Below are 26825 nucleotides of genomic sequence, written 5' to 3' on the forward strand. Positions count from 1 at the left end.
CAGAGGGAGAGGGAGAAGCAGACTCCCCGCAGAGCAGAGAGCCAGACACAGGGCTAGATCCAGGACCCCGGGATCATGACCTGCGCCAAGGGCAGACGCTTGCAACCAACTGAGCCACCCAGGCGCCCTTAGTTCCCACCTTTTATGGAGGAGGAAGCCAAGACCTGAGACAGGCAGTGACTTGCCCGGGGTCACACAGCAAGTCTCCTGTCTCTGGTCCAGCGCTCGCACCCTCTGCCATCATGGGACCATCAGGGAGGGGGGTGAGGGCACTGGAAGACGAGCAGGGTGTGTGGGGAGCCTGCTCAGGAGCACCCCTCCCCCATCCCAGGCCACGGACCTGCACCCCGCCGACATCAATGGCAAAGCCGACCCCTACATCGCCATCCGGCTGGGCAAGACAGACATCCGCGACAAGGAGAACTATATCTCGAAGCAGCTCAACCCTGTCTTTGGGAAGTAAGGCCTCCTGGTGTCCCACATGCCCCCACTCCCGCCCCGCCCCGGCTTCCCCAGCCCCGCCCCCCACCCACCCTACCCCACCCTGAGCTTCAGCCCTTCTAACCCCCACCCCGCCAGGTCCTTTGACATCGAGGCCTCCTTCCCCATGGAATCCATGCTGACGGTGGCCGTGTATGACTGGGATCTGGTAGGCACCGACGACCTCATTGGGGAAACCAAGATCGACCTGGAGAATCGCTTCTACAGCAAGCACCGCGCCACCTGCGGCCTCGCCCAGGCCTACTCCCTGTGCGTGGGGCGGGGCGGGGCGGGGCGGGGCGGGCCTGCTGCGTCTTGACTCTGAGGTCAGGATCAGAGATTGGGATTTGGGAAGGGGGCTCTAGGACGGTTTCTGTCCCCGGCCAGGCCGCCTTCCCTGCAGGCTCTGGGCAAACCACAGATTCTAAGAGAGGAGAGAGCCAGGGGATTCCAGGACAGAGGAGGCTGGGCCAGGAGAGAAGCGGAGCTGGGAGGAGAGGCGGCACTGCTCTAGAGTCCACGGGGATCTGGCCAGCCTCTGCCACTGATAGGCTGCGTGACTCTCGTCACATCCCTACCCTCTCTGGCTTTCAGTGTCCTCATGGGAGTCTTCGAAGTGCCAGAGGAGAGGGCACAGTTGGGGAATGGGTTGGGCTATGCTGGGGGAGGCTGAAAGCTCATGCTTGGACACGGGGCATGTGAGGCTGGAGCCTGGGGTCAGAGGGATCAGCCTCCAGCAGCCCTAGTGTCTCAGGTGGGGCCCACTTGCTGACATGGGGGAGCAGCCAACTTAAGAGAACCGCCTGGAACCAGTTCCCACCTGGGGATAGGCCCAGCTGCACCTGAGCCCCACGAAGCCTGTGTGCCCCCTCCCACAGACATGGCTACAATATCTGGCGGGACCCCATGAAGCCCAGCCAGATTCTGACCCGCCTCTGCAAGGAGAGCAAGGTGGACGGCCCCCATTTTGGGCCCCCTGGGAGAGTGAAGGTGTCCAACCGTGTCTTCACTGGGCCCTCTGAGATGGAGGATGAGAATGGTAACAGGGCTCTGGACACAGCCACGGGTGGCGGGAGGGGGGAGCCAGAGGCCAAGAGGAACCCACACTTCCCTGTGGCAGGACCTCGAGGCCTAGACGGAGGTCTCCTTAGACCCTCTGCCCATCAGCCTAGAGTCCCATTCCTGTCTGCCCAGCCTCTGCCCTTCCGCCCCATCCTACATGGCACCTGCCCACTTGTCTTCTTGTTTGAGAGGGAGACTCTCAGAATTCCTGCAGGGTAGGAAGTTTCCCCCCATTCTGCAAATGAGGACACTGAGACCCAAAGTGTTTCAGTGACTTGGCCAAAGTCACATGGCTCTTCAGAGGCAGAGTGAGGTGTGGGCCCAGATCTCTCTGACCCCAAGCCCTGGGCCCTCGCCACTCCCTTGCCCATGTGGCACTTCCCAGAGAATGGGGAGACATGTGTGCTGAGGAACTCTTGCTGGCCGCCTTCAGGGCGCTGGGCCAGGAAGTGGATTCCTGCCTTCCCTGCCTTCACGGCCCAGCGGGATTTTCTGGTCAGGTTTCCCAGGCAGAGCAAACCCAGGAACACAGGTCTCGCTGGGCCCTATGGGGCAGCTGAGAACTTGGGCAAGCCAGTTCTCCCCCTGTGCCTCAGTTTCCCCAACAGTAAAAAGGAGATAGGATGGACAGGTGATGGCTCCAGGGCCTCTTTGGGCCCGAGTCTAGCCCAGCACAGGTTTCCTGTTCTGCTGAGGCCGTGTGTGCCACTGACCCACTGGCACCCACAGGTCAGAGGAAGCCGACAGAAGAGCACGTGGCGCTGTGTGCCCTGAGGCACTGGGAGGACATCCCCCGCGTGGGCTGCCGCTTGGTGCCCGAACATGTGGAGACTCGGCCGCTGCTCAACCCTGACAAGCCAGGCATCGAGCAGGTGACGCTCGCAGGCCGAGATCTGAGGTTCTTTGGTACCTGGGATCAGGGAGTCCCAACCTGAGTCCATAAAAATGGATCCTCACTGTTCACCACATTCCCCAAAGCCTGGCAGGCGCTTCCCCACCGTGGCCCCTCACAGCGACGCCAGTGGCCCGTGTCTTCGCTTTGAGCGAGTCACATCGGCTCAGGGGCAGCCCTGGACTGTCTCCCCTGGAAGCTGTGACTGGCTATTGGTGATGGCGTAGGAATTCTGGCACCCAAGGATGAAACTGGGGAACTGGGTCCCGAGGGAACAAAGGTTGGGGGAGTGGGTGGAGAAGAGAGCTGGCCTTCCCGGGCAGGGGGGAGTCCGTGGGGAGACCTGCCACGCCCCCTCCTCCGCAGGGCCGCCTGGAGCTGTGGGTGGACATGTTCCCCATGGACATGCCGGCCCCCGGGACGCCTCTGGACATCTCCCCCCGGAAGCCCAAGAAGTGAGCCCCACCCCTCCACGGCCTTCCCTCCTGTCGGGGCCCCAGGCTCGGATCACCCACACCTTAGCGGGGCTTCCCCTGTGGCCTGGTCGGGGGATCGGAGCAACCCTTGGAGCCGGCGGTGGGGCCGGCCCGGGTTGGGGGGGGGGGTCCCCTTGGCCGAGGCAGAGCCACACCCGTGGGTGTGGTCGGTGAGGCCGGGAGCCGATGCGCACTCGCTAGCGCCCTCCTGTGGACGGTCATCCCCACAGCGGCCACTACCCCTGAGCCTGCTCTGCGTTGTCCCCACTCCAGGCTGTAAGCCCTGCCGAGGAGATATGCAGGAGTGAGGCGCAAGGGTGGTAGCCGCCAGGGCCCGAGCCGCCGGCCTCTCCCACTTGACCCTGGCCAGGTCACGTTGCCTCCCTGGTCCTCAGTTTTGCCATCTGTAAAATGGCAGGACGGAGTTGCTGCCAGTTCTGACCTCCTCAGGGCCTGGAACCAAGGCCAACTGCCTGGGTGGGGAAGCAGCACAGACCCCGCACACTCAGAGGGGCCCCACGCTTATTTCAAGATGGCAATATTTAAATTCTTAATTTTTTAACAAGGGGTCCTGCATTTCCATTTTGCGCTGAGTCCTGCCAATTCTAGAGCAAATTCTGCCTGGAATAGCCTCCAGGCCCGAGGTCACGAGTGTGCTGTCCCAGGGCCGGCCACTAGGGGACACCTCACCCCATTGTGTCCCCCCGGGACTTGTAGTCAGGGTGTAACGCCCTAACTCCAGGGAGAGCAGCGCTCCAAGCGACGTGGAGGGGGTGACTCAACCTTCCTCCTAATGGTTGAAATGTAACCACCGATTTGCAATGACAATTACACTTCAAAGGGAAAAATCCTCTTCAGGGACAAGGGCATAAAGGAAACCAGATTCCGCGGGTGTCGCCTGCCAGCTGCTGGGCTTAAATGTGCACTTGTGTTAGAGCAGGAGGGTCTTCTGGCCTCTGGAGACCGGGATCGTGCTCAGCAGCCCCCAGCAGCAGCCCTGGGTCAGCCTCCCTGTCCAGGAGTGTGCTCTGGGTCCTGGCATGCCGGCCAGTCGGGCTTCCCCTAGGGCTCTCCTCACAGCAGCTGTGCTGGCCCGTGACCCTCCCTCCCTCACCCAGGGCCCCAACATCCCCCTGTCCCCTCAGCTCCCCGTCCTCGCCCCCTCCCCTGAATCAGCTCTCTCCACCCCAGCCTGGCTCACCCCGAGTCCCCAGGACTCCCCTCGGTTACCTGCCCCATCTGCACCCCAAGACCCTGGGGCAGCCCCCACCCCCAGACCGCGAGGCAGCCTCTCCCCTGCCCAGGTACGAGCTCCGCGTCATCGTGTGGAACACGGACGAGGTGGTCCTGGAGGACGATGACTTCTTCACTGGGGAGAAGTCCAGCGACATTTTTGTGCGGGGGTGGGTGAGAGGGCACCGGGCTGGGGCAGGGAGGGGTGAGCCCACCTTCCTGGGAGGCAGGCGAGGAGGGAGGGGGCTCCCTGCGGGTGGCCCCCCGTTCTGGAGCCGATGGCACCTGGCAGGTGGCTGAAGGGCCAGCAGGAGGACAAGCAGGACACGGATGTCCACTATCACTCCCTCACCGGCGAGGGCAACTTCAACTGGCGCTACCTGTTCCCCTTCGACTACCTGGCCGCTGAGGAGAAGATTGTCATTTCCAAGAAGGAGTCCATGTTCTCCTGGGACGAGACGGAGTACAAGATCCCCGCGCGGCTCACCCTGCAGATCTGGGACGCCGACCACTTCTCCGCAGACGACTTCCTGGGTGCAGGGCCGGGGAAGGGAGGGGGGCGGGCAGGGGGAGCCCAGCCTGGGGAGGGTCGTCAGAGCTGACTGCAAGGCTGCCACAGGGGCCATCGAGCTGGACCTGAACCGGTTTCCTCGCGGCGCAAAGACAGCCAAGCTGTGCACCATGGAGATGGCCACGGGGGAGGTGGACGTGCCCCTGGTTTCCATCTTCAAGCAGAAGCGCGTCAAAGGCTGGTGGCCCCTCCTGGCCCGCAATGAGAATGACGAGCTCGAGCTCACGGTGGGGACCACGGCTGCTCGGGCAGAGGGCAGGGCTGGGCGCAGCTAGGGTGCTGAGGGCCTGGCGCACGGCCTGAGCGCTGGGCCCCTTCCATTCTGCAGGGCAAGGTGGAGGCGGAGCTGCATCTACTGACCGCTGAGGAGGCAGAGAAGAGTCCTGTGGGCCTGGCCCGCAATGAACCTGACCCCCTAGAGAAACCCAAGTGAGTGTGCTGCCTGCCATGCCGGTGTCTGGGGCCACGGGAGCGGGAAGGGGGGGCCGGAACCTTCTGGCCTTCTTGCTCCGGCCCTGCAGGCACCTCTGCGCTCTCTGTCCCTTGCTGGGCAGGGCAGCCCCCTGTCCTGTCTGCTGCGCCCTGGAATCCGTGCTTCCCTCTGAACCAAAGCATGGGCCACCTTTGCAGGAGAGCGACGCCTCTCCGGGGAAGGCCCCGCCTCGCAGAGTTAACGCTCTCCCTAGTTTTGCCAGAAGCCGGCGGCGGCGGCGTGGAGTGGGGGGCGCCGGGCAGCCCTGCTGGCGGGGGAGGTGCCCAGAAGTGCACACACTCAGCCCAGGGGCGCCCCCCGCCCCCAGCTGCGAGGCCCCTGCCACAGCCAGGGCCTTCGTCCTCCGCGTCCTTTGTCCGCGCTGCCTCGGCCCTGTTGCCGCTGCGGCCAGACGCGAGCTGCTTGGGGTTCTTGAAGCCTCTCCAGTCGGCCCGCTCCTTCCTGTGGCGCACGTACCGCTGCTCACACTCCTGCTCGCCCTCGTCCTCTGCTCGGTGCCGGCTGCCCGGCCAAGAAGGCGCCGGGGCCCTGGGCCTGGCCTCCTGCTGGCTCCGGGGCTCCTCACTTGTCCCTCCGGACCGCAGGCCGCCGAGCTTCAGCAGGCGGCACCCACGCGTGTGCGCACGCACACACACGGCTGCACACGTGCGCACACACGCCAACTCCCAAGCCGCCAAACGGCCCCCTGGGCTCTCAGAACCCAAGGGACTGTCGTATGTGAGTGCGGACTGGGCCAGAGAGGCACGGCAACTTGCCTAAGGCCCCCGAGCAGATCAGAGCTGAGACCCAGCCTAGGTTTTCACACTGCCGGCCCAGCGTTCTGGGCCGGACACCGCTTCCTGTCCTCGTGGCAGAATGACAGACTCTACGCCAGTGCCACTGGCAGAAAGCAGTTGGCATGTGGACAGGGGACGGGGAAGGGTTTGGCCAGGACTCGCCAGCAGTTGGGTTCTCGCAGCCAGTTCCCACCGGCCCCCACCTCGCAGCCCGGAGCCGTTTTCCGCCGTGTGGCCCGGGAAGGGTCTCCATCCCGTCCCCCCAGCTTAGCAGGTGCCATCTGCTGAGCAGCCTGGGGGGCCGGGGGGCCTGGGGGCCTAGCCCTGCGCCTTCACTTCCTCGCCCTGCCCCGCACCAGCCCCGAAGGCAGGGTCCGCCATTAACCCTGCTGTGTAAGTAAGGAAATTGAGGCTCAGACGGGCCTCGCTTGCCCATCACCGCCGGGCCTGGAAAGCGGGTGCCCTGCGCTGGAGCTGCACTCCGCCCCGAAGGTTCTGGAGGGGGCTGCTGGGACAGGAGTTTGAAAAAAGCCTATTCAGTACTTGAATTTTCTGTCTTGACGTCTTATAAACCCTCCTGTTTCATAACATCAACGACAGGCAGGCACGTCCTGGCCGGGAGGCTGTGCAGAAGGCAGGGCAGCGAGCGGAGTGCGTCCCACAGGGGCTCCTCAGACCCTCGGCAGGGCCCGGTGGGGACCGACGCTCATGTTCTCAGAAAGGGGGAGAGGTGGAGAGGCCCACTGCCTGACCGCGGCTCCCCCTCTGCCCCCAGCCGGCCCGACACGGCCTTCGTCTGGTTCCTCAACCCCCTCAAGTCCATCAAGTACCTCATCTGCACGCGGTACAAGTGGCTCATCATCAAGATCGTGCTGGCGCTGCTGGGGCTGCTGCTGCTGGCCCTCTTCCTCTACAGCCTCCCCGGCTACACGGTCAAGAAGCTGCTCGGGGCGTGAAGCCCCACAGCGCAGGAAGCCCAGTGTCCCTCCCCTGTGGCCTCAGGTCCCAGAAGCCTGCCTCCTGCTTGCTGGGCCGGTGACCCGGCCCCTCTCATCCTCCCTCCCAAGCCTGTTGCTTGCCCCGTGCCACCCACCTGGTCCCTGCCTGTGGGGTGGGAAGGGTGAGAAGGAGTGGGGTCCTGCCCCTCCTGGCTGGGGCACCCCTGGCTCGGGTAAAGCCACCCCGGAACCACCCCCCCGGGCCTGCCAGTGGAGGAGTAAAGCTTTAATGGAATTCACTGAGAATTAGCGAGTGCCCAGAGCTAGAAAAAGAATGAACAAGCAAAAAGCATCACCCTCCCTCCGCCACAGAATCTCGCGCGGGCAGCCACACCACCCGTCTTTGCTCTGCACACGTGGGCCAGACCCTTCGCACGAAGGGTGTGGCGGTGGCTGCCTCTGCCCTGCGGCCCTCCCGAGTGCCTCCTCCTCCTGCCCAGGGAGCTGCCGTGGTAGGTGCACAAGCCCCGTCCCTGCCCTGCCTGTGGGTTTTTATCGCTTCCCAGAGCTCCCTCTGCCCAGTCCCGCGCTCAGAAGCCCAGATGAGGAGCACTGAGGGTGAGCCCCGGTGCCCCCCCACACCCCCGTGCCCGCCTGCCCCGCCAGGCCCTCGTGGAGGCCAGGATGGGAGAGGGTACTTGCCCTGAGAGCTGGGTTGCTGTTGGCTGTTGTTCCTTTCTTGAGTGGTGGTTTTTCTCTTAATAAAAGGAATTAAACACTGAGCTGAGAAGTCTGCATTTGGCCAAGTGGGGGGACCAGTATAGGGAGGGGCCCAGGGTCTGGGAGCCCTCTGAGGTTGGCAAACTCAGCACCAGCTGGGCCCCTCCGGCTCTTCCCCTTTGGATAGCCTCGTGGCCCAGGGTTCAGGGAGGGCTTAAGGCACTGGGCCACCTGCCCAGGCTGCCCACGGGAAGAGCCTCGCACTATACCAGGTGGCAACGGGGACCCCAAAAGCTCACCAAAAGGGTCCTGCAGGCCCAAGGACAGTCTGAAGGCTTAAGAGCGCAGGGCACGTGGGAGGCTCAGTTGCTTAGCATCCAATTCTTGATCTCAGCTCAGGGCTTGATCTCAGGGTCAGGAGTTTAAGCCCCGCCTTGGGCTCCACACTGACCCTGCAGGAGCCCCAAAAGCTCCAGCCTCCACTCATAGACCACCCGTTGCCCCCAAAAGCAAGAAGTGAGTCCCATGCCACTGGCCTCAGCTCAGTCCCACAGTGACAGGCCTGTTCCACCACGGTCTGAGGTGGGGACAAAGTCTCCTCATGACATGAGGTGGGGTCAAGGGCCAGTAGCTCAGGGGACCTGAGCTCTTTGAAGAGATTCAGCCACAACTTTTTAAAGACTTTAATCATGACGGCAGGATACAGGTAACCGCTCGGCCTTCTTTTGACAGGCCCGATCACGGCAGCTCTGGCCAGTCCAGAGTGGCCCCAGGCAGGTGCCCGGGTGACACGTGCCAGCGCCAGCCCGCACCTTAACACGGCAGCCTTCCGAGGCCCGGCTCTATTTTGTGGGTACCCGGAACACCTGAGTTGGTGGAACTTGCAGTTCAGAGTTTATCTGGAAAAGAAAGAGTACGGCTCATCACCTCTTTCCCAGGGCCCTCCTTCTTCGTGACCTCGGGGGAGCAGGTGCTCGCGTCGGCTCTCCTCAGGGCTCCAACTCTCGGCAAGCACTTCCTCCCCACGTGCTTCCGGGTGCTGGGAAAGCCCGCAGTCTGCCTTCCTTCGGAAGAGAAGTCCTAGGGCTTTGGGTTGGCCTGTGCTCCCGCCAGCTAACCTCTGGTAACCTTCTGAACCTCTGCTCTGAGCCACGCTCTTAAATCCTCCGTCTCCCCTGCACCCGTCCAGCCCTGCCCCTGCCCGCACCTCCCCATCCTCCTGTGCGCGGCAGCACGGACGAAAGCGTGGGCCACACAGCCCTCATGTCCGTCACGACACCAAGGCTCACCACATCCTCTGTTCAGCAGTGGCCCGGGGCCCGCGACCACGGCAGGGCCACACTCCCCGTTCCTGGGCTTGTGGCTGGCCCCGGTCACCTCTCCCACACACAGCGGGTGACGGAGGGCCTACCCTCAGCCCGGTGTGTCGAGGCCCACGGCCTCAGCGCCACGTGAAGGAGTCCACACTAGGAGAGCCGAGTCAGCAACTGTGCGACGAATGGATTCTAACCTTCGGAGCAGAGACGGTGGGACTTCTTCTCCTGCAGGCCACGGCGGAGTTGCCCCAACCGTCACTGGAGTGATCAAGAGTGGGGGCCAGGGACCATCTGTCCCACTTGGAGCTTCCTCTCGCCATGTCATATCCCAGGCCGGACAACCTGGCCGGCAGAGTGGGAAGAGCCCAGGGCTCTGGGCACGTTACAGGGTCTCCCAGTTTTGATTCTCCTTTTTGGGAGAATCGCCTGTGCCCTATCGACTTCACAGAGGGGTTAGGAGCAAAGAAGAAATGTCATGAGGAGGGGCCCTGTGGCCTGGGACGTCATCACAGCCTTTGGCCCTGCTTCGGAGGACGGTCCAGCAAGGAGCGGGCACCAAAGACCACGGCATCCGAGGGGCACTATTATAGCCCAGATGTCCAGGAGGAGGCTTCAGGCAATGTCCACTCCCTTGCCCGATCATTCTGTCCCAACCTGAGGTACGACTGTTGATATTTTATGTCACATCTCAACGCTCCCTTGCTTCTAGTGAGGGAAGAGACTCATTTCCTAAGAGCAGTCCCACTGCCTCCCCCAGCCTCCTGCCTACCCTCCTCGGAGCCTCCCTGTCACCCACCTTGGAATCTAGATACTTTTGAAGCAGCATCTGGAGCTCTGTGTTCTGCTGCTCCAGCGAGTTGTTTTCTATCAGCAGCTTGGCCCTCTGGGTCAGGATGAGGCTTTGGGCAGAAAAATCAGTTAGAGGCTCACTGGATCCTCCTCCATTCTCCGCCAAGGAGGGGCCAGGATCTCTGGGTTTCTGTTCTGGTTGGAGGCGGAAGAGGAGCCCAGAAGCCTCGCCCACCAGCGCAAACTGTCTGCCCTGAACGAACCAGGCGGGCAGGAACAGAACAGGAGGGCAGGGCCGCAGGGCCAGCCACCCAACGCCCCAGGCCCCTTCGGCGGGAGCCTTCCTTCCAAAGGCGGCTTTTCTCTCCAAACCAGGGAGGTGGCAAATGTGGCCACGGCAAGCAGGATCCTTCCCCACCGCCTGTCTGGCCCCCTCCTTCTGCACAATGACATGCGGGCTTACTGGTATTTCTCCAGGGCTGTGTACAGAGCGTCCCAGAGGTTCTGCGTGGTGTCAGGGATAACCGTGGTCAGGGCCTCCCAATACGCAGAGTCCTTCGAGTTATCCCGCACATACTTCAACTTCACTGGTGCCCGAGAGTCCCTGAAGGTTAAGAGCAAATGTCGCATCATCTCCATCTGCCCCCACCCTGGGCCCCCACGCAGTGCCAGCCACAGAGCCCGCCCCTCACAGACTCTCGCTTTCCCACCGGACACCTCCCCACTCAGCTATGCCGGTCTATCGGTTTCTGGCAGATTCTCTGAAAGGGCACACGACTATCATCAATGTTCCTGATTCCTGGTGCCATTGTCGCCTTTGTGACAGCATCCCTGGAGTCCTCTCCCACCCCCTTCCCTCGGCCAGTTTACCTCACTGGCCTTCCATGCCACTACTGGGTCCATGTCTTTCACTAACGCATCTAAAACCCCTCTCAGAATTCGGCTGCCCTCAAGGATAGCCTTGATCCAGGATATCATCACCTCCACCAGGACAAAGCCCCCGGCTGCTCTCCTGCATCCAGCACCAGCCCCCTCCCTGCCACCAAAGCGATCTTTCTAAAATGCAAGCCTAAGCGTGGCTCCACCCACTGCTCAAGACCACGTTCTGGCTCCAGTCCACTCAAGGGTAAAGACAAAGGTCTTGGGCACAGCGGGCAAGGCTCTCCGAGATCTGGCCCCCCAACCACCCACCGGCCACACTTCCCACGAAGACTCTGACACCAGCCACACCTCTTGAACACACCCTTCCCCACACTCTGACACCTGAAATGGCTCTTCCCCCACTTATCCACCTAGCAAAACCCAGTTTGGGTGCCTGAAGCCCTCAGACATGCCAGATGGGGTGGCCATGGCCTCCCCAGAGCAACAGGACACCTCGTTATGCTCTGGCCATCGTCCTGCTCACAAGGTGCGACCTCCACAGGGCACAGCAGACCCCGTGACTGACCGCTGAATGAATGATGCATGAGAAAATGCAAATCGCTTCTACACCCACTCCTTCCCTTCGCGTCCACGGATTCCTCCCCCCTCCCCAGCCTCTGCACACATGAGCATCTGCTTGGCCTCCACCTTCCCTGAGCCCTCCAGCACACCTGGGTTTCTTTAGACCCATGACAAAGGCCTCCAGAATCTTGAGGACATCGTTGGGATGGATGAGCCTGGGAGAAGGGGGGGCCTCCTTCTCTTCCGGCTCCCCTTCCACGAGGCTTTCCTCTTTCTGTCCCTCGAGGTCTGGCTGCTCTCCTGGCTCCAGCGCTGACAACAGGCTTGTTTGCTCCTGTGGGGGTGACAGATGCCAGGGGTTGAGCTGGAGAAAGGCGTAAGGGTGACTATGGATCGGGGGCACACAGCAAGCATGAGTGTCTGAAGACAGGCAGATAGAGAAAAAGTAGAGAAAAGTTTACAGAAAGTTACAGAAAAGATGCCAAGGGACACATTTACAGGAATGAAGAAATGGTGAAAGGGTGGAAGAGAAGGGGGATAGGATCAGGGAGAGGCACACAGGGGGCTTCAAAACAGTGATAATCTTCTATTTCTAAATTGGGGCTCATCGGTGTTCATTTTATTGATATTCCTAAAGCTGACACTATACATCTTTTTTAATCAAAAATCACAAATTACATTTTAATTTTTTAATTAAAAAAAGTCTTCCTCCTACTCCTGTCTCATAGTCCAGTTCACCTCCCGTAGGGAAACCAACGTCATCAATGTCTTACGCATCCTTCCAAAGAAATCCTCTGTCCATACAAGCAATGCTTTCCCTCCCGTTCTCACACGAATGAAACTCTACCGCAGACACAGTTCGGCACTTGGTGTTTTTCACATACCAATAAACCTTAGAGATATTTTCACGTAAAAAAATACGTAAAGAACTGCTTTGGTCTTTTTCTTACTGGTGCATAGTATCCCACTGTGTCGATGCCCCGCTGATGAGGTAATCGATCCTTTCATGATGGAATTAGAGGTTATTTTCAACCTTCTCCCATTTCAAGTGGCGTGGAAACCAATGAGCTACAATAAACACTTTCATCGTGTTGAGACATGGCTGCAGGAAGAATTGCAGGGGCCAGGGCATACGGTGTTGTCACCCACGCTGCACGCGGTGACAATGGGCTCTCACAGCAGTGACAGGAGCGGGTCTGGTTCCCACGCCTGGGCCGTCAGCATGTGCTATCGAACTCGCAGAGTCTTGCCCACGTGACAGGTGCAGATGGAATTTGGAACAGTATTTGCACTTCTCTTATCATAAGAAGCCTGGTTATCTTTTCATGTGTTTAAAAGTTATTCGTATCGCCTCTTGTAGGAGATTTTTGTTCATATCCCTTGTCCTATCCATTGAGTTGTTGGTCTTTTTCTTATTGGTTTATATGAGTTCTTTGTATATTAAGGAAATGGGCCCTTAACTGTGATGTGAGTTAAAAATACTCCCCCCCAAATGTCATCTGTATCTTAACTTTGCTTATAGTGATTTTTGCCCCACACGGTTGGGGTTTTTTTTGTTTTTTTGTTTTTTTAATGTAGTCAAATAGATCCTATTTTTCCCCCTTTACAGCTTCTGGGTTTTGTTCACCCAGCCAATTCTTTTCGGAAGCATATGAGGATACTCACCCTGGAGCCAGCAGTACGAAACGTATTTTTTAATTTAAGTTTTTAATTTTTAAATTAAAACTTTAGGGCGCCTGGGTGGCTCAGTCGTTAAGCGTCTGCCTTCGGCTCAGGTCATGATCCCGGGGTCCTGGGATCGAGTCCCACATCGGGCTCCCTGCTCGGCAGGAAGCCTACTTCTCCCTCTCCCACTCCCCCTGCTTGTGTTCCTGCTCTAGCTATCTCTCTCTCTGTCAAATAAATAAATAAAATCTTTTTAAAAATAAATAAATAAATAAATAAATTAAAACTTTATAATATTTTTAACATGATGGCTTCTTCAGAAGAGTCCATTACAATCAAGATGGGTATTACAGATGGGCCCTGCTTTGCAGGAAAGTGGTGAGGATCAAAATATTCAGAGCTTGGTGGGCCCAGGGCTCCTAGGGGCTGAAGCCTGGCTTTGAGGAAGGGCCAAGGAAAAGACACTTTGGGCCTTAGTGTGAGAACAGCCTCCCATCCCCAGCCATTCTTTCCCTTGCAAATAGAAAAGGTAATAGTATGGGAAACGCTAAGTTAGCTATCTCTGACAGAAAACCCTCACTATTTCTCCAGAAGTATGACAGAAAGGCAGCAATGCCCTCTGGGGGCTTCCAGAATTTCAAACGCTCTCTTTTTTATTGCATTTCACATTACCTGACTGGAGGGTGAATGATAAACTCGGTATTTGAGGAAGAAATTCACCAGTTTATATAGGTCGTCCTCACTTTCAATTCCAAGGGCCTGGGGGAAAATAGGAGAATTGCTCAAACACCACAGCAAGAAGTCCACCGGCTACCAGAGTTACCAGACCCTCAGCTCCTAAGAGCAGGAGGTTTGGCTGTTCCCCCGAACACCCCCAGCACCTGCCATGGCCCAGAGTGAGGCCACTCAACACCAGGGAAGCACAGTGAGATCACATCCGAGCAGAGAAAGAATGCTCAGAGTCAGGAACAGCCCTGTACAGGCCTGGGGGATATGAGAATGCTAGAGGAGGCTGGACACACATCCGAGTTTAGGGGTGCAGAGGAGAACCTAGAGTCTGAGAGCCAGGCCATGAGAGAGAAGCTGGTAGAGGAAGGGTCAGGGCTGGGAGACTTCGTGGCCAATTTGGGGCATGGAGAACGAGGAAAGGGAAGGAGGTGACAGCAAGCCCAGGGAAGCCTGGGAGACCTGTATCTCTTCCCGCGGCCAAGGCAATGTTGGAAAAACAGAGGAGGCTGGCATAGAATGAGGCCCCCACCCCATCAACTCAGCCCAGTGGGACTCACTGAGAAAATGGCGTCCAACCTCAGCAGATAGCATTCGTTCTTCTCCAGGGGAAGGAGAAGGCTCAGCAGCTTGCTCTCTATGAGGAAACCCTGGGAAGGAAGATGACATCTCTAGTCAGAGACAGGTTTCAGGAATGAGTGCTGGGTCTGCAGCCTACCTCTGTGTAACTACCAGCGATGACTCCAGGGATGAGACTTTGGGCAGCAGGACCCCAGAGGAAGTCCTTCCTGGGATGCCTGAGAGCCCTTCCCGGACACAAAGCCAATACTCATGGACGAAGGGTGCTGGCTCACCTCACCCACAAGCCCCTGGGCAAACGGCTAAATTCCCCAGAGCCGCCCAGACCTGCTCCAGTCACAGATTCCCGCCCACGCAACATCACTTCACTCAGAGACTAGCCCTCCAATATCCATAGACCAGGGCGGCAGGCACCGAGCTGCGGGAGAGGGAGGGAGGCATGGCAGGGGGTGGGCACACCGTATCCTGACACAGTGCACAGGAAGTGGGGGGCGGGTGGGGACACTGGGCGCCCGGCACCCACTCTGAGCTGGGAAGGCCGGGGGAGGGCTGCGTGACAGGTGGCCCCTGGCAGCAAGCCTGCGGGTCGGTGGGGGGAGCACCTGCCTACTGCCTCTTTCAGCAGGAGCCGCCCTCAGGGACAAGAGCCAGCTCTTGGCCCCAGAAAACTGTCCACGGGGATGGGAAGCTGCCAGTCCCGGCTACACCTCTTTGACTCATCTCAGGAATGCAGGATCATGCACCAGTCATGCTCCTGGAACACCTCAACTCCTAGCTGAGCCACCTCCAACACCCCTTACACGAAATCCAGTGGGTCTTGCTAATATATAGTATACAGCTATCCAAAGCCTAACACACCCCGAGAAATCACAGACTGAGCTCCCGGGGTAAGGCCACATCAGCTGTGGCCACAGCCCTCGGCAGGTGGGTTCGCAGAGGGGAGACTGGGCGCCCCTTCTCTTGCAGACTCAGCCTCTTTTTTTTTTTTTTTTCTTTAATTAGCAGGAGCCGGGGGCCAACTTGGCCCACCCCTTGCGGACCCACTAAGGGAGGACCCGTTGGCCCGCCGAGGGCAGCTCTGAGGCTGGGCCTCTCGGGAACCAGCCCAGCCCTGCGGCTCAGTGCTTGAGCCCTCCTGCCTGGCCGGGCCAGCCTGGGCCACAGCCGCACAGGAGAAGCCAGCGCGGGGAGCCACCGGCCAGGAGTCCCTCCGGTGCAGCCCCACGCGGCCGGCCTCACCGACTCGTCACACAGGAGCATCAGGATCTTTCTGGTAGTTTTCGGGGAAATTTGCCTCGGCAGGTCGAGGTAAGACTCTGCTTCCGAGGCGGCCTCCTCGGTCCCCTCCTCTTCTGCAGATGGGGCAGAGAGAAGAGAGAGTGGGAGAGAAAAGGGAGATCGTTGCTTGGCTTGGTTGACTTTGAGCAACAAACGGCTTTCCTTGAGAAAATTTACCTGTTAAAAAGCCTCTTTAAGGCCCTATGGAGTCTCCTTAGCTGAAGAAAGCCTAGTATGTGGCAAAAACAGGGAGGCTGGGGGTTGGATACGAGACTAGCGGGAGAATTCTGCCATTCTACAATGCTTCGCTGTTCTAACTTTCATCTCCCTGCCAACATCATACTCAAAATCCAGCCACGACCAGGAAGCGGAAGGGAGAGTATGAACCTATTTATTCTCACTTTAGAGAACAATCTAGAACGTCTGCTAGGTGGTTTCTAAACCAGCAGCAGACCAGAAGTAGCCAACTAAACCGTGGTCCAAGTGGTGGCCTCACTTCTCAGCAAGAACAGGTAGCTAATAGCAAGAGCCAAACATTTTAATTAAAATTAGAAATTTTAAAATGTTTTATACTATATATACCTCATCTGAAAATAGTCACAAAAAATCATTGTCCTACCAGGTTTTACTAGTTGTTCAAAAGATAAAATGAGATCATGTAAATGAAGATATTTTGGAAAAGTACAAGATACCATCTTGCTGGTGGAAAGCAAAATGGTCCCATCCGTACGGAGCAATATCCAGCAAAACTACAGAGGCATTTACCCTTTGATCCAGCAGTCCCATGTTTAAGGATCTATCCCAACAATTCACCAGGAAGAATATGCAGACACAAACGCACAGAGCTATTTGCTGCAGCAATGTTTGTAAGAGCAAAAACAAACAAACAAAAACCCGGAAATATCCCAAGTGGCCACCAACAGAACACCATCTGAATAAGTTACAGCTCAGCCACACAACGGAATACCAAATAAAAACGGCATGAAGAATGTGTCTTCTTACTACTATAGACTGACCTCCAAGATGCTTTGTAAGTGAAAAAAGCAAGATGGAGAAAAGCATATGCTCTCATTTAAAAAGTGGGTCTAGGGCGCCTGGGTGGCTCAGATGGTTAAGCGTCTGCCTTCAGCTCAGGTCGTGATCCCAGAGTCCTGGGATCGAGCCCCCACTTGGGCTCCCTGCTCAGCGGGAAGCCTGTTTCTCCCTCTCTCTCTGCTCTTCCCCCCCGTTCGTGCTCTCTCGTCACTCTCTCTCTCAAATAAATAAAATCTTTAAAAAAAATTACAAATAAATAAAATAAAAGACACCAATCTGGGGACGGGGTTGGTGGTGGCTGCGTGACTCAGTTGAGCATCTGACTCTCGGTTTCGGCTCAGGTCATGATCTCAGGGTTGTGAGACTGAGCCCCATGTCCAGTTCCGCGCTCAGCACAGGGTCTGCTTGTCCCTCTCCCTCTGCTCCTCCTCCAGCTCTCTCTCTCAAATAAATAAACAAAATATTTTTAAAAATAAATAATAAAATAAATGTAAAAATAAATAGAGAATAAAAGACAGCAATCTGTCTGTACATCTCTAGTGGAATGTGTCCTAAGAGTAAAAAGAACTTCAAAAAAGTTTAAACAATTTTTAGTAATCATTTGTTAGTGGTAGGTTGATGTTTTATTCTGCAACTGTTCTGTGGTTGTGGGAAAAGCAATGAGTAATTATTTTGGAGTGACTGTGCACCAAGATTTTCAAGGTAGGAGAAAGGAGATATACTTTGATAAAGTTAAGTAAAAATTCTGGCATCCTGATGATTAGGAAGTGTCAGGATGAACACATGATTTATTTTATGCTGAAAATGTAATTCTACACCCTATGCTCATCCACTAGGAAGGCCTAGAAATTGACCCATCCCAAACAATGAGCACTCCGGCTCCCAGACTATGGTTTTGAAATACCATTCCCTTTAAAAGGACCAGGTCTCCTCGACCTTGAGAAATGGCTGATTACAGACTTGAAGCAGGAAACATATAATGTTAGACTGGAAATCTGGTCATTCTGGAAAGCCAGGACGCTATCAACAACTACTGAGGTTGTGTCAAAAGGACCCAGAAGCCAACATGAAGAGACTACCACTGGCCAAAAATGGGACAATGTGAGTATCAGTAAGGGTAATAAGTGCAGTAAACTGAAACACATCAAATTTGTTTAAATCTAATGTGTTCATAATGATATTTATTTATTTGTTTATTTATTTAAATATTTGACAGAGAGACAGAGTGCGCGGGGTTGGGGGGGGCAGAGGGGGGAGGGAGAGAGAGAAGCTCAAGCAGACTCCAAGCTGAGCACAGAGCCCCATGTGGGGCTCGATCTCACGACACTGAGATCACCACCTGAGCTGAAACCAAAAGTCAGATGCTTAACCAACTGCACCACCCAGGTGACCAATGATATTTATTTTATAAAACGTTACTGGTCACCTTTGGAAGATGCTAGAGACCCAGCCCATTTATTTTGAAAACTAGTAAATAGAGAAAGAACAGCATATATCCTGCCTTTCCTATACGAACTGTGTCTCGGGGTAACATTTAGCTATATATAAATGCTATAAATATAGCTAACATTTAGCTATAAGGGAAAATTCTCTTTTCAGAAGTGTTCCAGCTAATAAATGAAGACATATGATAGAATTTAGAATATCGCCATTTTGCAACCCCTAAGGCAATTAGTGGATCTTAGACAATGACTACCAACGGTTGCTCGCCTCCCGAAGAGAGAGACAAACTGCCATTAGTTTATCCCAGTGGAGGTACACAACGATGTATTCAGCAAAACTAAACTAAGTCTGAATCTGATCAAGCTTCTAGATCGAACTACCAGATTATAATAACAGGGAAGGGGGTAAAGCTATCAATTAAATTAGAGATTTAAAAGCCACAACTATGGACCTTCCAGCCACGAGACCTCCTCCCCCTTCTCTGGACTTCAGTTGGCTCATCTTTGAAATGAATGGGTTGACCTGATGGTCTGACAGGCCCCCAGCTCTGGGGCTCTAGGACTCTAGGATGCCATTCCAGTCACCTGCTTGCATCAGCACCTCTTCTACTATCTGTGTGGCAGACTTCTGCGGCTGCTGAGATATAGGTCCCACATTCCTCAGGAACCAGAAATCAGGTGCCGTCCAGGGGAGCCCCAGATGATGGGTATGAATGATCCTGTCTACATCAAAGGCTCTGCTTATCAGATCCTTTGCCTCCTCCTCATTCATTAGCCAAATCTCCCGAAACTGCTTGTCATCAATGAGAGCAAAATGCCTGTGAAGGAGAGTTGATCAGCATGGCCAGCAGACCCCAGGGGGCCTGGCCAGGGTCCCCTCCATGAGCAGTAGGGCGAGCAAGGAGGTGGAGCTGGGGTGCATCCCGGTCCCGGGTCGCCAGCCCTCGCCTATGCAGACTGGAGGTGGTGGTCCCCACACGTCTCAAGAAAAGGCAGGGGACATGCGAGTAAAGGGACGGGGAAGACAGCACAAAGGACTCTTTGTGCCTGGGCCCACCTCTATCTAGGGCACGTGCCTTGGGACCCAGGTCCCTAAAATACCGCATGGCTTTCTGTAGCTCCTTGAATTGCATCACAAGGCGTTTGTAGTCAGAGGTCAGCGACTGGTTCTCCTCCTGAAACTGCTTGATCTGTTTGGCGTATTTCGATCTCAGATTGTTGAGGGTATCATGCAGGCTGCCGGGCAGAGGGGATGAAGTTCATCTGCAGCTGAACAGAAGCTGTGGTGTCTGTTCCCCTCAGCGACTTCACACAACTCTACAGCCCCCAGGGTCAGAGTTGTGCAGGTGCAGAAAACCCTCCCATTTATTCCCAAACCCAGCGGCTCCGACTGTGATCGAGGAAATGAAGGCCACAGGAGGTAAGGGGATCGTCCAGGAGTAAACTCATTTACATCGGTCCAGAAGCCCTGACCCACTGAGGGGCAGTCTCCTACTCAGGACTGTGACTGAATCCTCCCCCAATGCGCCACCTCACATCTTTAAAGGGCACATCTCAACTATTTCACTGCCATGATTTGGATGTTCATTTCCCGTCTAAAACAAGGGAAATAGAAATGGAAAACTTAAAACTCCACACCACAAGTGTGTGAGATATGAGCCCTCCATCCTCAGAGAGCCGATACAGTTCATGAGTCCGATAGTTCATTCATGCACTCCCTCATTCACCAAACATGGAAGGTCTCTTGCCAGGGGTATGTTTGACTACAGCGATGAATACAAGGATATGTTCGAACAGAAGGCACGATCAGTCAAGCCAGAGGCAAAGACACACTCATCACAGTGGAGCGTGGAAGTACTGGGGGGTGGGGGGCACTTTACACAGGATGCCGGCGAGCCCAGAGCTGAGGCATGGAACTTACCCTCCAGGGGAGTGGCCGGAGGTTCCAGCACAGTGAGGGACAGTGATAGCCTGGCCAATGGTCCTGTGAGCCCAGGCATGTCACAGCTCCCCATCCCACTGCTCTGGGAGCTCTCTCTGTGCATGGAAACTTGCCTCATGAAATATACACGGCAGGCACGGCTCTTAGACCCAGGACCATACATACGTCAGACTTCAAGCCCGTGAAGAGGTGTCTTATGTCAGTGCCCCATATACACAGGAAGACAGACTCTGAAGGCCTAGATATTTTCAGTTTAAAAATTCTAAAGGGGACGCCTGGGTGGCTCAGTCGGTTAAGCAGCTGCCTTCGGCCCAGGTCATGATCCCAGGGTCCTGGGATCAAGTCCCATATCGGGCTCCTTGCTCAGTAGGGAACCTGCTTCTCCCTCTCTCTCCCTCTGCTTGTGCTCTGTCAAATAAATAAAATCTTTAAAAAAAAAAAAAAAATTCTAAAGATAGGGGCAGTTGGGTGGCTCAGTTGGTTAAGTGTCCAACTCTTGGTTTCGGCCAGGTCATAATCTCGGGATCCTGGAATCGAGCCCCGCATCGGACTCTGTGCTCAGTGCAGAGCCTGCCTGTCCCTCTCCCTCTGCTCCTCGTCCCCCCTCCACCCCACTTATGCTCTAAAATAAATAAATAAAATCTTTAAAAAAAAAATTCTAAAGATAAAACTTTCCCTCTTAAGCATTATTCTGAAATAAGCATAGGGTCCCTAAACACTCAAACATCCATCCTTTGTGTTTTCAGCCTTAATAAAATGCAAAAATCACTTAGGCTCTGATAAAAACCAATATCTAATTCATTTTCTTTTTTTTTTTAAGATTTTATTTATTTATTTGACAGAGAGAGACAGCGAGAGAGGGAACACAAGCAGGGGGAGTGGGAGAGGGAGAAGCAGGCTTCCTGCCGAGCAGGGAGCCTGATGCGGGGCTCGATCCCAAGACCCTGGGATCATGACCTGAGCCGAAGGCAGACGCTTAACTGACTGAGCCACCCGGGCGCCCCTGTTTTTATGTTTTTATCTTACTTTCACGTGTGGTACTTCCTGCTTCTCTAAAATGCACAGTACTGCTTCTGTAATAACAAGTGGAGGACTTACCCTACAGAGAGCTCTGCGCATCTGCAGAGTGAGACCCTGGCATGAGTACCTACACTGGTATCATTTGCAGTAGCAAAAGATTAGAAGCAATCTAAATGTCCATCCACAGGGACATTAAATCACGTGAAAGCTCTTTATGAACTGATATGGAAACATTCAAGACACAGAAAAGTGTGTATGGAATGCTATCATTTGGTCTAAAAACAGAGGGGGTGGTGAGAGTATTTATCTGTGTTTGCTTATATGTGGTTAAAGAAATTCTGGAAGAAACAAAAGAAAAGAACAATTCTTACAGAGGTGGGAAAGAGGAGCCACACAAAATGGGGAGTGGGAGACGGACTTTTGCTGTACATTCTTTCATGGGGGAGGTGGTGGAGCAGTTGAAAGTATTATCTTTTCCCCAAAAACTCTTTTAATAAGACTTGGTTATATTGTTAACAGCTTGCACTCCTCCAGAAGGGGAGAGTTGATCCCCATCCCCATTTTCAGCACAGAAGGGCTCATGTTCTGCATGCTCGCTTACCGATTGATCTTCCTCTTCTGCTGGGATTTGATCACTGTGCTCTCTTCGTCTCTCTTCTTCAGCACCTGGAAGTTGTACTCCAACTTCTCTTGGTTTAGCTGATAAGTTGCTTTCATCTGCTGAAGCTGTTGCTCAAGAACCTAAAGTTTAAAAAATAATAATACTCACTGGCCCTGGTATCACTGGTTGTACCTTGAGGGTCCCTGATTCTTTGTTCTGGAATCATGTCAGAGGAACCGGAGTGACAAGTGCCTCCACCTGAATTCTTAGAAAATCTGTTATTAGAGGCAAATGAAAGGCCAACCAGAAAAAATATATCCATCATTCAGGCACCTGGGTGGCTCGGTTGGTTAAGGGTCTGCCTTCGGCTCTGGTCATGATCTCGCGGTCCTGGGATCAAGTCCCACATCAGGCTCCCTGCTCAGTGGGGAGTCTGCTTCTCCCTCTCCCTCTCCCTCTGTGCTCTCCCTCTCTCTCTCTCATATAAATAAATGAAATCTTTAAAAAATATATCCATCATTCGACTGCAAGCTTAAAGCCTGAGAGAGATGACATTTAGAGCCTCCAGTCTGGCCCCCTCTGGTGCTGAGCACCAGACCCTCTGGAGATACACATCACCCCACCAGAAACACCATACAAGTTCATATTGCCACAGAGGTGTCCCCACTCATGTCCCCAGAATGTCTAACTGAGACCTGGAAAATGAGTAGGAGTCGCTCAGGTGGACACCTCAGGGGACAGAGCTCCAGAGGGGCACGGGAATGAGGTGCTTTGGGGAAACCACGAGCAGTGTAGGGTGTGAGGTATGAGGCAGGAAATGGTCAGAAAAGAGGCTGGCAGAGCAGCAGGGCAGTAGAGAAAGATCACTCTGGGGGCGTCTGGGGGGTACAGTCGGTTAAGTGTCCGACTCCTGGGTTTCAGCTCAGGTCCTGATCTCAGGGTCCTGAAATCGAGCCCTACGTTGGGCTCCACACAGTCTGCTTGGGATTCTCTCTTCCTCTCCCTCTGCCCCTCCTGCTCATGCTCTTTCTCTCTCTCTAAAATAAATAAATAAATCGAAAGAAAGAAAAAAAAGAAAGAAAGGAAGGAAGGAAGGAGGGAGGGAGGAAGGAGGGAGGAAGGAAGGAAGGAAGAAAGGAGGGAAGGAAGGAAAGAAAGAAAGAAAGAGAAAGAGAGAGAGAGAGAAAGAGCGAAAGAGAGAAAGAAAGAAAGTCACTCTGACAGTTAAAAAAAAAATGTCAAGAGCAAGACAAGGCTAGAGGCAGGGCAAATAAAGGCAAGCTTGCTCTGGCCTTTCCTGAGTGGAAATGCAGGAACAGAGGATGTCATTAAGTGTGATCAGAGCTTGACAAGCAGGGACATGTGACATGTGGCACTCAATCAAGCCTCCTTCCCCCATCTCCTTCCACACTGCTACAGAGCCTTGCCAAGGAATCAACTTAGGAAGTGAGTCCAGACAGCATCCCCTCCCAGCTCTGGACCATCCTCAAGGAGGGTAACTGGCCAGGAGATGATGCAGAGGAGAACAAAGGCGCTGGCATGGATAACTGAGAGAATTAGTCAAGAGTACCCTGTTTATCCCAGAGAGTTCTAAATCTCCATTATGAGCAGGTATCTCACAATGATTTATGCCCCTGTACTCCAAAGGAAACCGGCCCTGGACATCGGGAAGACCACTGACCTAGGAGGTGGCTCAATACAAAGTCCAATAGAAAAGCTCTTTGCTGGATGGAGATAACCTAGGAAGGTATGAACACTCTCCGGAGTTGCTCTGATTTGGAAGGACAGTGAGTGGCTGAGACCCCAAGTGCCTGGTGTTTGCTCTGATGACGTCCAGGGACCTCCTTTTTCTCGTAGCCTTGCAATAAGCCCCTATCACTAAGACAGCATTTCCCAAACTTATTTGGCCATAGAACAGTTTTTACATTTATAAGGAAGTGAGACCATGTGAGTTACAAATGCAAGCTGTAGCCCTTTAGTGTTCGTGTAAATTTCATCCCTGAAGGCATATTATTAGATAATACTAACTATGGAAACCGACTCTCTCTTTATCCTACATAATACATCTTGAAAGGAAAAAAAAAAAATCACTGACTCACTTTTTTTGTTAGTTTTGTGAAACCACCACTCATACCTCACCTAGCTGAACACAGTTCACAAAACTCTGAACTGAAGTAATTAGGCCGTGTCTTTTTCTTTGTGACCTGAAAGAACTCACATCTGAGCTGATTTTATAGGCAAAACAACAAACAAAGAAACTCTGTCACCTGCCGGTTCTAATTTGCATTTCTTTGCTTGCGCTTGTGGTTCATTATTTATTAGCCGATTTGATTTTCTCTTGTGGAGCGCACCTGCTCGTGCTCTTTGCTAGAATATGTTCCTAGGAGACTGATGCAGGGAAGGACTAGCAATGCAACATGCACTGTGGGCTTTCCATCTCTAGGGGCTCACAGATCAGCCGCTCCGTCACCCCAGCTCTGGTCCAAGACCTCTGCCGCCTCCAGTCGCAATGCCCTTTGGGAGTTACTCTCAGTGCTGTCAATGAACTTGCAGAACTAATAGTCTTGTAGTCTCACCCAACAGAGTCTACAGCAGGTGGCTGCATGAATTATGTGACTCATTTGTTTTCAACACCTTCTGCTCGAGATAATTTGGGTACCGGTGACTCTTGTCAATTATTTCAGGGTTTAGTCTCAACATATAGCCGTTCTTGGTTGTCATACGTTGAAAATAGTTTTATATTTTAAAATTGTAACTGATTTTGTTAACTGTCTGCGCTTATTCTTCAATTACCGAAGATACTGTCGCGAAGCTGTACTTTATGTTCCCAAGACTAATGGTGAAACATCGTGTTTGGGTTTTGTGAATAATTTATGAAGATTATTCCTGCGTCAGTACAAGCCTCTCCACGGCCGCTTTCCATGCCACCTCTTGCCCCACAAGCTCCAGAAAACCAACTGCCATCGTCACCCCAAGTAGAATGGAAATTTGAAACAGCCATTCCCCTGGTCCCGTGGGCTGACCTCAGAGATCCTACCGGGCCTCTGCACCTCCACTCTCAGGAACTGTGCCTTATTTATCACGGCACTTTGCATAATGTAAGTTCACGGTATTTGTTAAATAAGTAACTTGTATTTGATTTTTGTGATTAATATTCTGGTATTAAAGGTAACAGTCCCTGAAGTTGAACTAAACCATCTTACAATTTTAAAAGCACAAGTAGGACCTAAAGGAAAAAGCATTTGTTTCCTGCATCAAGAACGAGGTGTTTCTAGTAGTGTTATTTTGGGGCGGTGGGCGGGTGTGGTAAAATCCTTCTCAAGTGCATAATGTTTACAGGCTTTTTCTTTCTTTTTTTTTTTTTTTGCTCATTAACACTGTCACCTTACTGTCAGTAAGCACTCGGAAAGTACACACTCTCTTTCTTACTTCTTGTACTTTACCCATCAAACCAAATCTATGTGTTTTGGATCCTTCGGATTTTTGCGATTTGCAAAAACTGTAGTTGTATATTTTAGAACTGATACAGTGCTATGAATTACTTAGGAAGAGCAAATTTGATGTTGAGCTGTGTGCTGTATCTTCTTGACAAAAATCGATGCTATTTGACTTTACTGTCTAGTGAAAGTACACCTACGTGGCATTATGATCAAGTTCGATCTACTAAAATACCCCACATATGGCAATATGGTAATCCCCGATTAGATTATCTATTCCTAGTTAAAGGGTAATGTGGGATAGTATACTCCTGCTTTCCATGCTAACACGGGAAAGAACCACTGTGCACAGGAACTGCACACAATTCCCCGCGCTGAATCTCTCCGTCTGCCTGCCTCCCACATACCCACACTCCACAGGTCGTCCAACTGGACAGGGGAAGCCAGGAGACACGGGTGTCCCAGGCTCTCTGCCTCTCCCTCACCTCCCTAGTCTTCCATCACCCCTTACCCCCAAAATCTCCCCACGTCCCAGAATTTTTTGACTTTGTTCAAGCATTTGAGGATTAGATTAAGAATGTGAGGTTCTACTCCTACAACTCAATAGCAAATAATAATAATAATAATAAACTACCTGATTAGAAGACATACAAATGGCCAATAGGTTTGTGAAAGGTGCTCAACGTCACTTCTTATCAGGGAAATGCAAATCAAAGCTACAATGAGATATCACTTCACACCTCTTAGGATAGCCCTTGTCAAAAAACCAATGACGACAAGTGCTGGCAAGGATATGGAACAGGAAAGCTCGTGCACCGTTGGTGGGAATGCGAACTGGTGCAGCCACCCTGGAAACAATATGGAGGTTCCTCAAAAGATAAAAAATAGAGCTACCATTTGACCCAATAATCCCACTTCTGGATATAGATCCAAAGACATTGAGATCTGGATCTTGAAGAGATGTCTGCACACCCCTGTACATTGTGGCATATTCACAACAGTCAAGAGATAGAAACAAGCTAAATGTCCATCAGTGGACTAATGGGGAAAGAAAATGTGGGAAACATATCATGCAATCTTCCTCAGCCTTAAAAAAGGACAATCTAGGGACGCCTGGGTGGCTCAGTCTGTTAAGTGTCTGCCTTCGGCTCAGGTCATGATCCCCGTGTCCTGGGATCAAGTCCCGCATCGGGCTCCTTGCTCAGTGGGGAGCCTGCTTCTCCCTCTGCCGGCAACTCCCCCTGCTTGTGCTCTTCTCTCTCTCTCTCTCTCTCTCTGACAAAAAATAAATAAAAAATCTTAAAAAAAAAAAAAAAAGGACAATCTACCATTTGCAACAACATGGATGGACAGGGAGGACATTATACTAGTAAGTGAAATAAGCCAGACACAGAAAGACAAATGCTGCATGGTCTCACTTGTATGTGGGATCTAAAACAGTCAAACTGGGGGAGGGGCAGGGGGGAGGAGTTGGTCAGAGGGCACAAAGTTTCAGTTATGTGGGATGAATAGGTTCTGGGGATTTAACGGTACAACAGAAGGTCTTTGAGTAACACTGCTGTTATTGTATATTTAAAATTGTATCAAGAGAGTGGATCTTGTGTTACGTGCTCTTAACACAGAAGGAAAAACAAAACAACCAATAAAGGAACATGAGTTTCCATTAGTTCACTGTTGGAGGTCAGCAGTGTCACTGTGGTTTTGTCCCATAAATTTTTTTTTTTTTTTAAAGATTTTACTTATTTATTTGAGAGAGAGAGAATGAGAGAGCACATGAGAGGGGGGAGGGTCAGAGGGAGAAGCAGGCTCCCCGCCGAGCAGGGAGCCCGATGCGGGACTCGATCCCGGGACTCCAGGATCATGACCTGAGCCGAAGGCAGTCGCTTAACCGACTGAGCCACCCAGGCGCCC

The 26825-nt window shown here is 53.5% G+C and overlaps 2 protein-coding genes across 5 annotated transcripts in view; one reads left to right on the forward strand and one right to left on the reverse strand.

Moving 5' to 3' along the window:
• OTOF (otoferlin) overlaps positions 1–7523 on the forward strand; it is a 93071-nt gene extending 85548 nt beyond the window's left edge. For both annotated transcript variants that reach the window (XM_081797079.1, XM_031027670.2), the window contains 10 exons: positions 332–459; positions 580–750; positions 1359–1519; positions 2272–2414; positions 2801–2889; positions 4215–4313; positions 4436–4677; positions 4763–4941; positions 5043–5143; positions 6759–7523. In XM_081797079.1, coding sequence (XP_081653205.1) covers positions 332–459; positions 580–750; positions 1359–1519; positions 2272–2414; positions 2801–2889; positions 4215–4313; positions 4436–4677; positions 4763–4941; positions 5043–5143; positions 6759–6939 — 1494 coding nt within the window. In that variant the 3' untranslated portion in view covers positions 6940–7523. The remainder of the gene's footprint in view (positions 1–331; positions 460–579; positions 751–1358; positions 1520–2271; positions 2415–2800; positions 2890–4214; positions 4314–4435; positions 4678–4762; positions 4942–5042; positions 5144–6758) is intronic.
• A 786-nt stretch (positions 7524–8309) lies between these two features.
• The window catches only part of DRC1 (dynein regulatory complex subunit 1), a 43084-nt gene continuing 24568 nt past the window's right edge, over positions 8310–26825 (reverse strand). Inside the window, exons 8-17 of one of the 3 annotated variants that reach the window (XR_004075514.2) lie at positions 21478–21617; positions 19016–19150; positions 18500–18732; positions 15399–15511; positions 14141–14230; positions 13527–13613; positions 11339–11523; positions 10210–10350; positions 9152–9856; positions 8310–8540 (exon numbers count right to left, since the gene is read on the reverse strand). Coding sequence is in view for 2 of the 3 variants with exons in the window: in XM_031027683.2 (XP_030883543.2) it covers positions 9646–9856; positions 10210–10350; positions 11339–11523; positions 13527–13613; positions 14141–14230; positions 15399–15511; positions 18500–18732; positions 19016–19150; positions 21478–21617 (1335 nt within the window). In the remaining variant the exon portion in view is untranslated. Of the gene's footprint in view, positions 9857–10209; positions 10351–11338; positions 11524–13526; positions 13614–14140; positions 14231–15398; positions 15512–18499; positions 18733–19015; positions 19151–21477; positions 21618–26825 lie in introns of all 3 variants that reach the window. The other 2 variants (XM_031027684.2, XM_031027683.2) reach the window with 2 other exon arrangements.

Source organism: Leptonychotes weddellii, chromosome 10 (assembly GCF_054177405.1).
Source record: "Leptonychotes weddellii isolate Sample4059 chromosome 10, ASM5417740v2, whole genome shotgun sequence".
Lineage (NCBI taxonomy): Eukaryota > Metazoa > Chordata > Mammalia > Carnivora > Phocidae > Leptonychotes > Leptonychotes weddellii.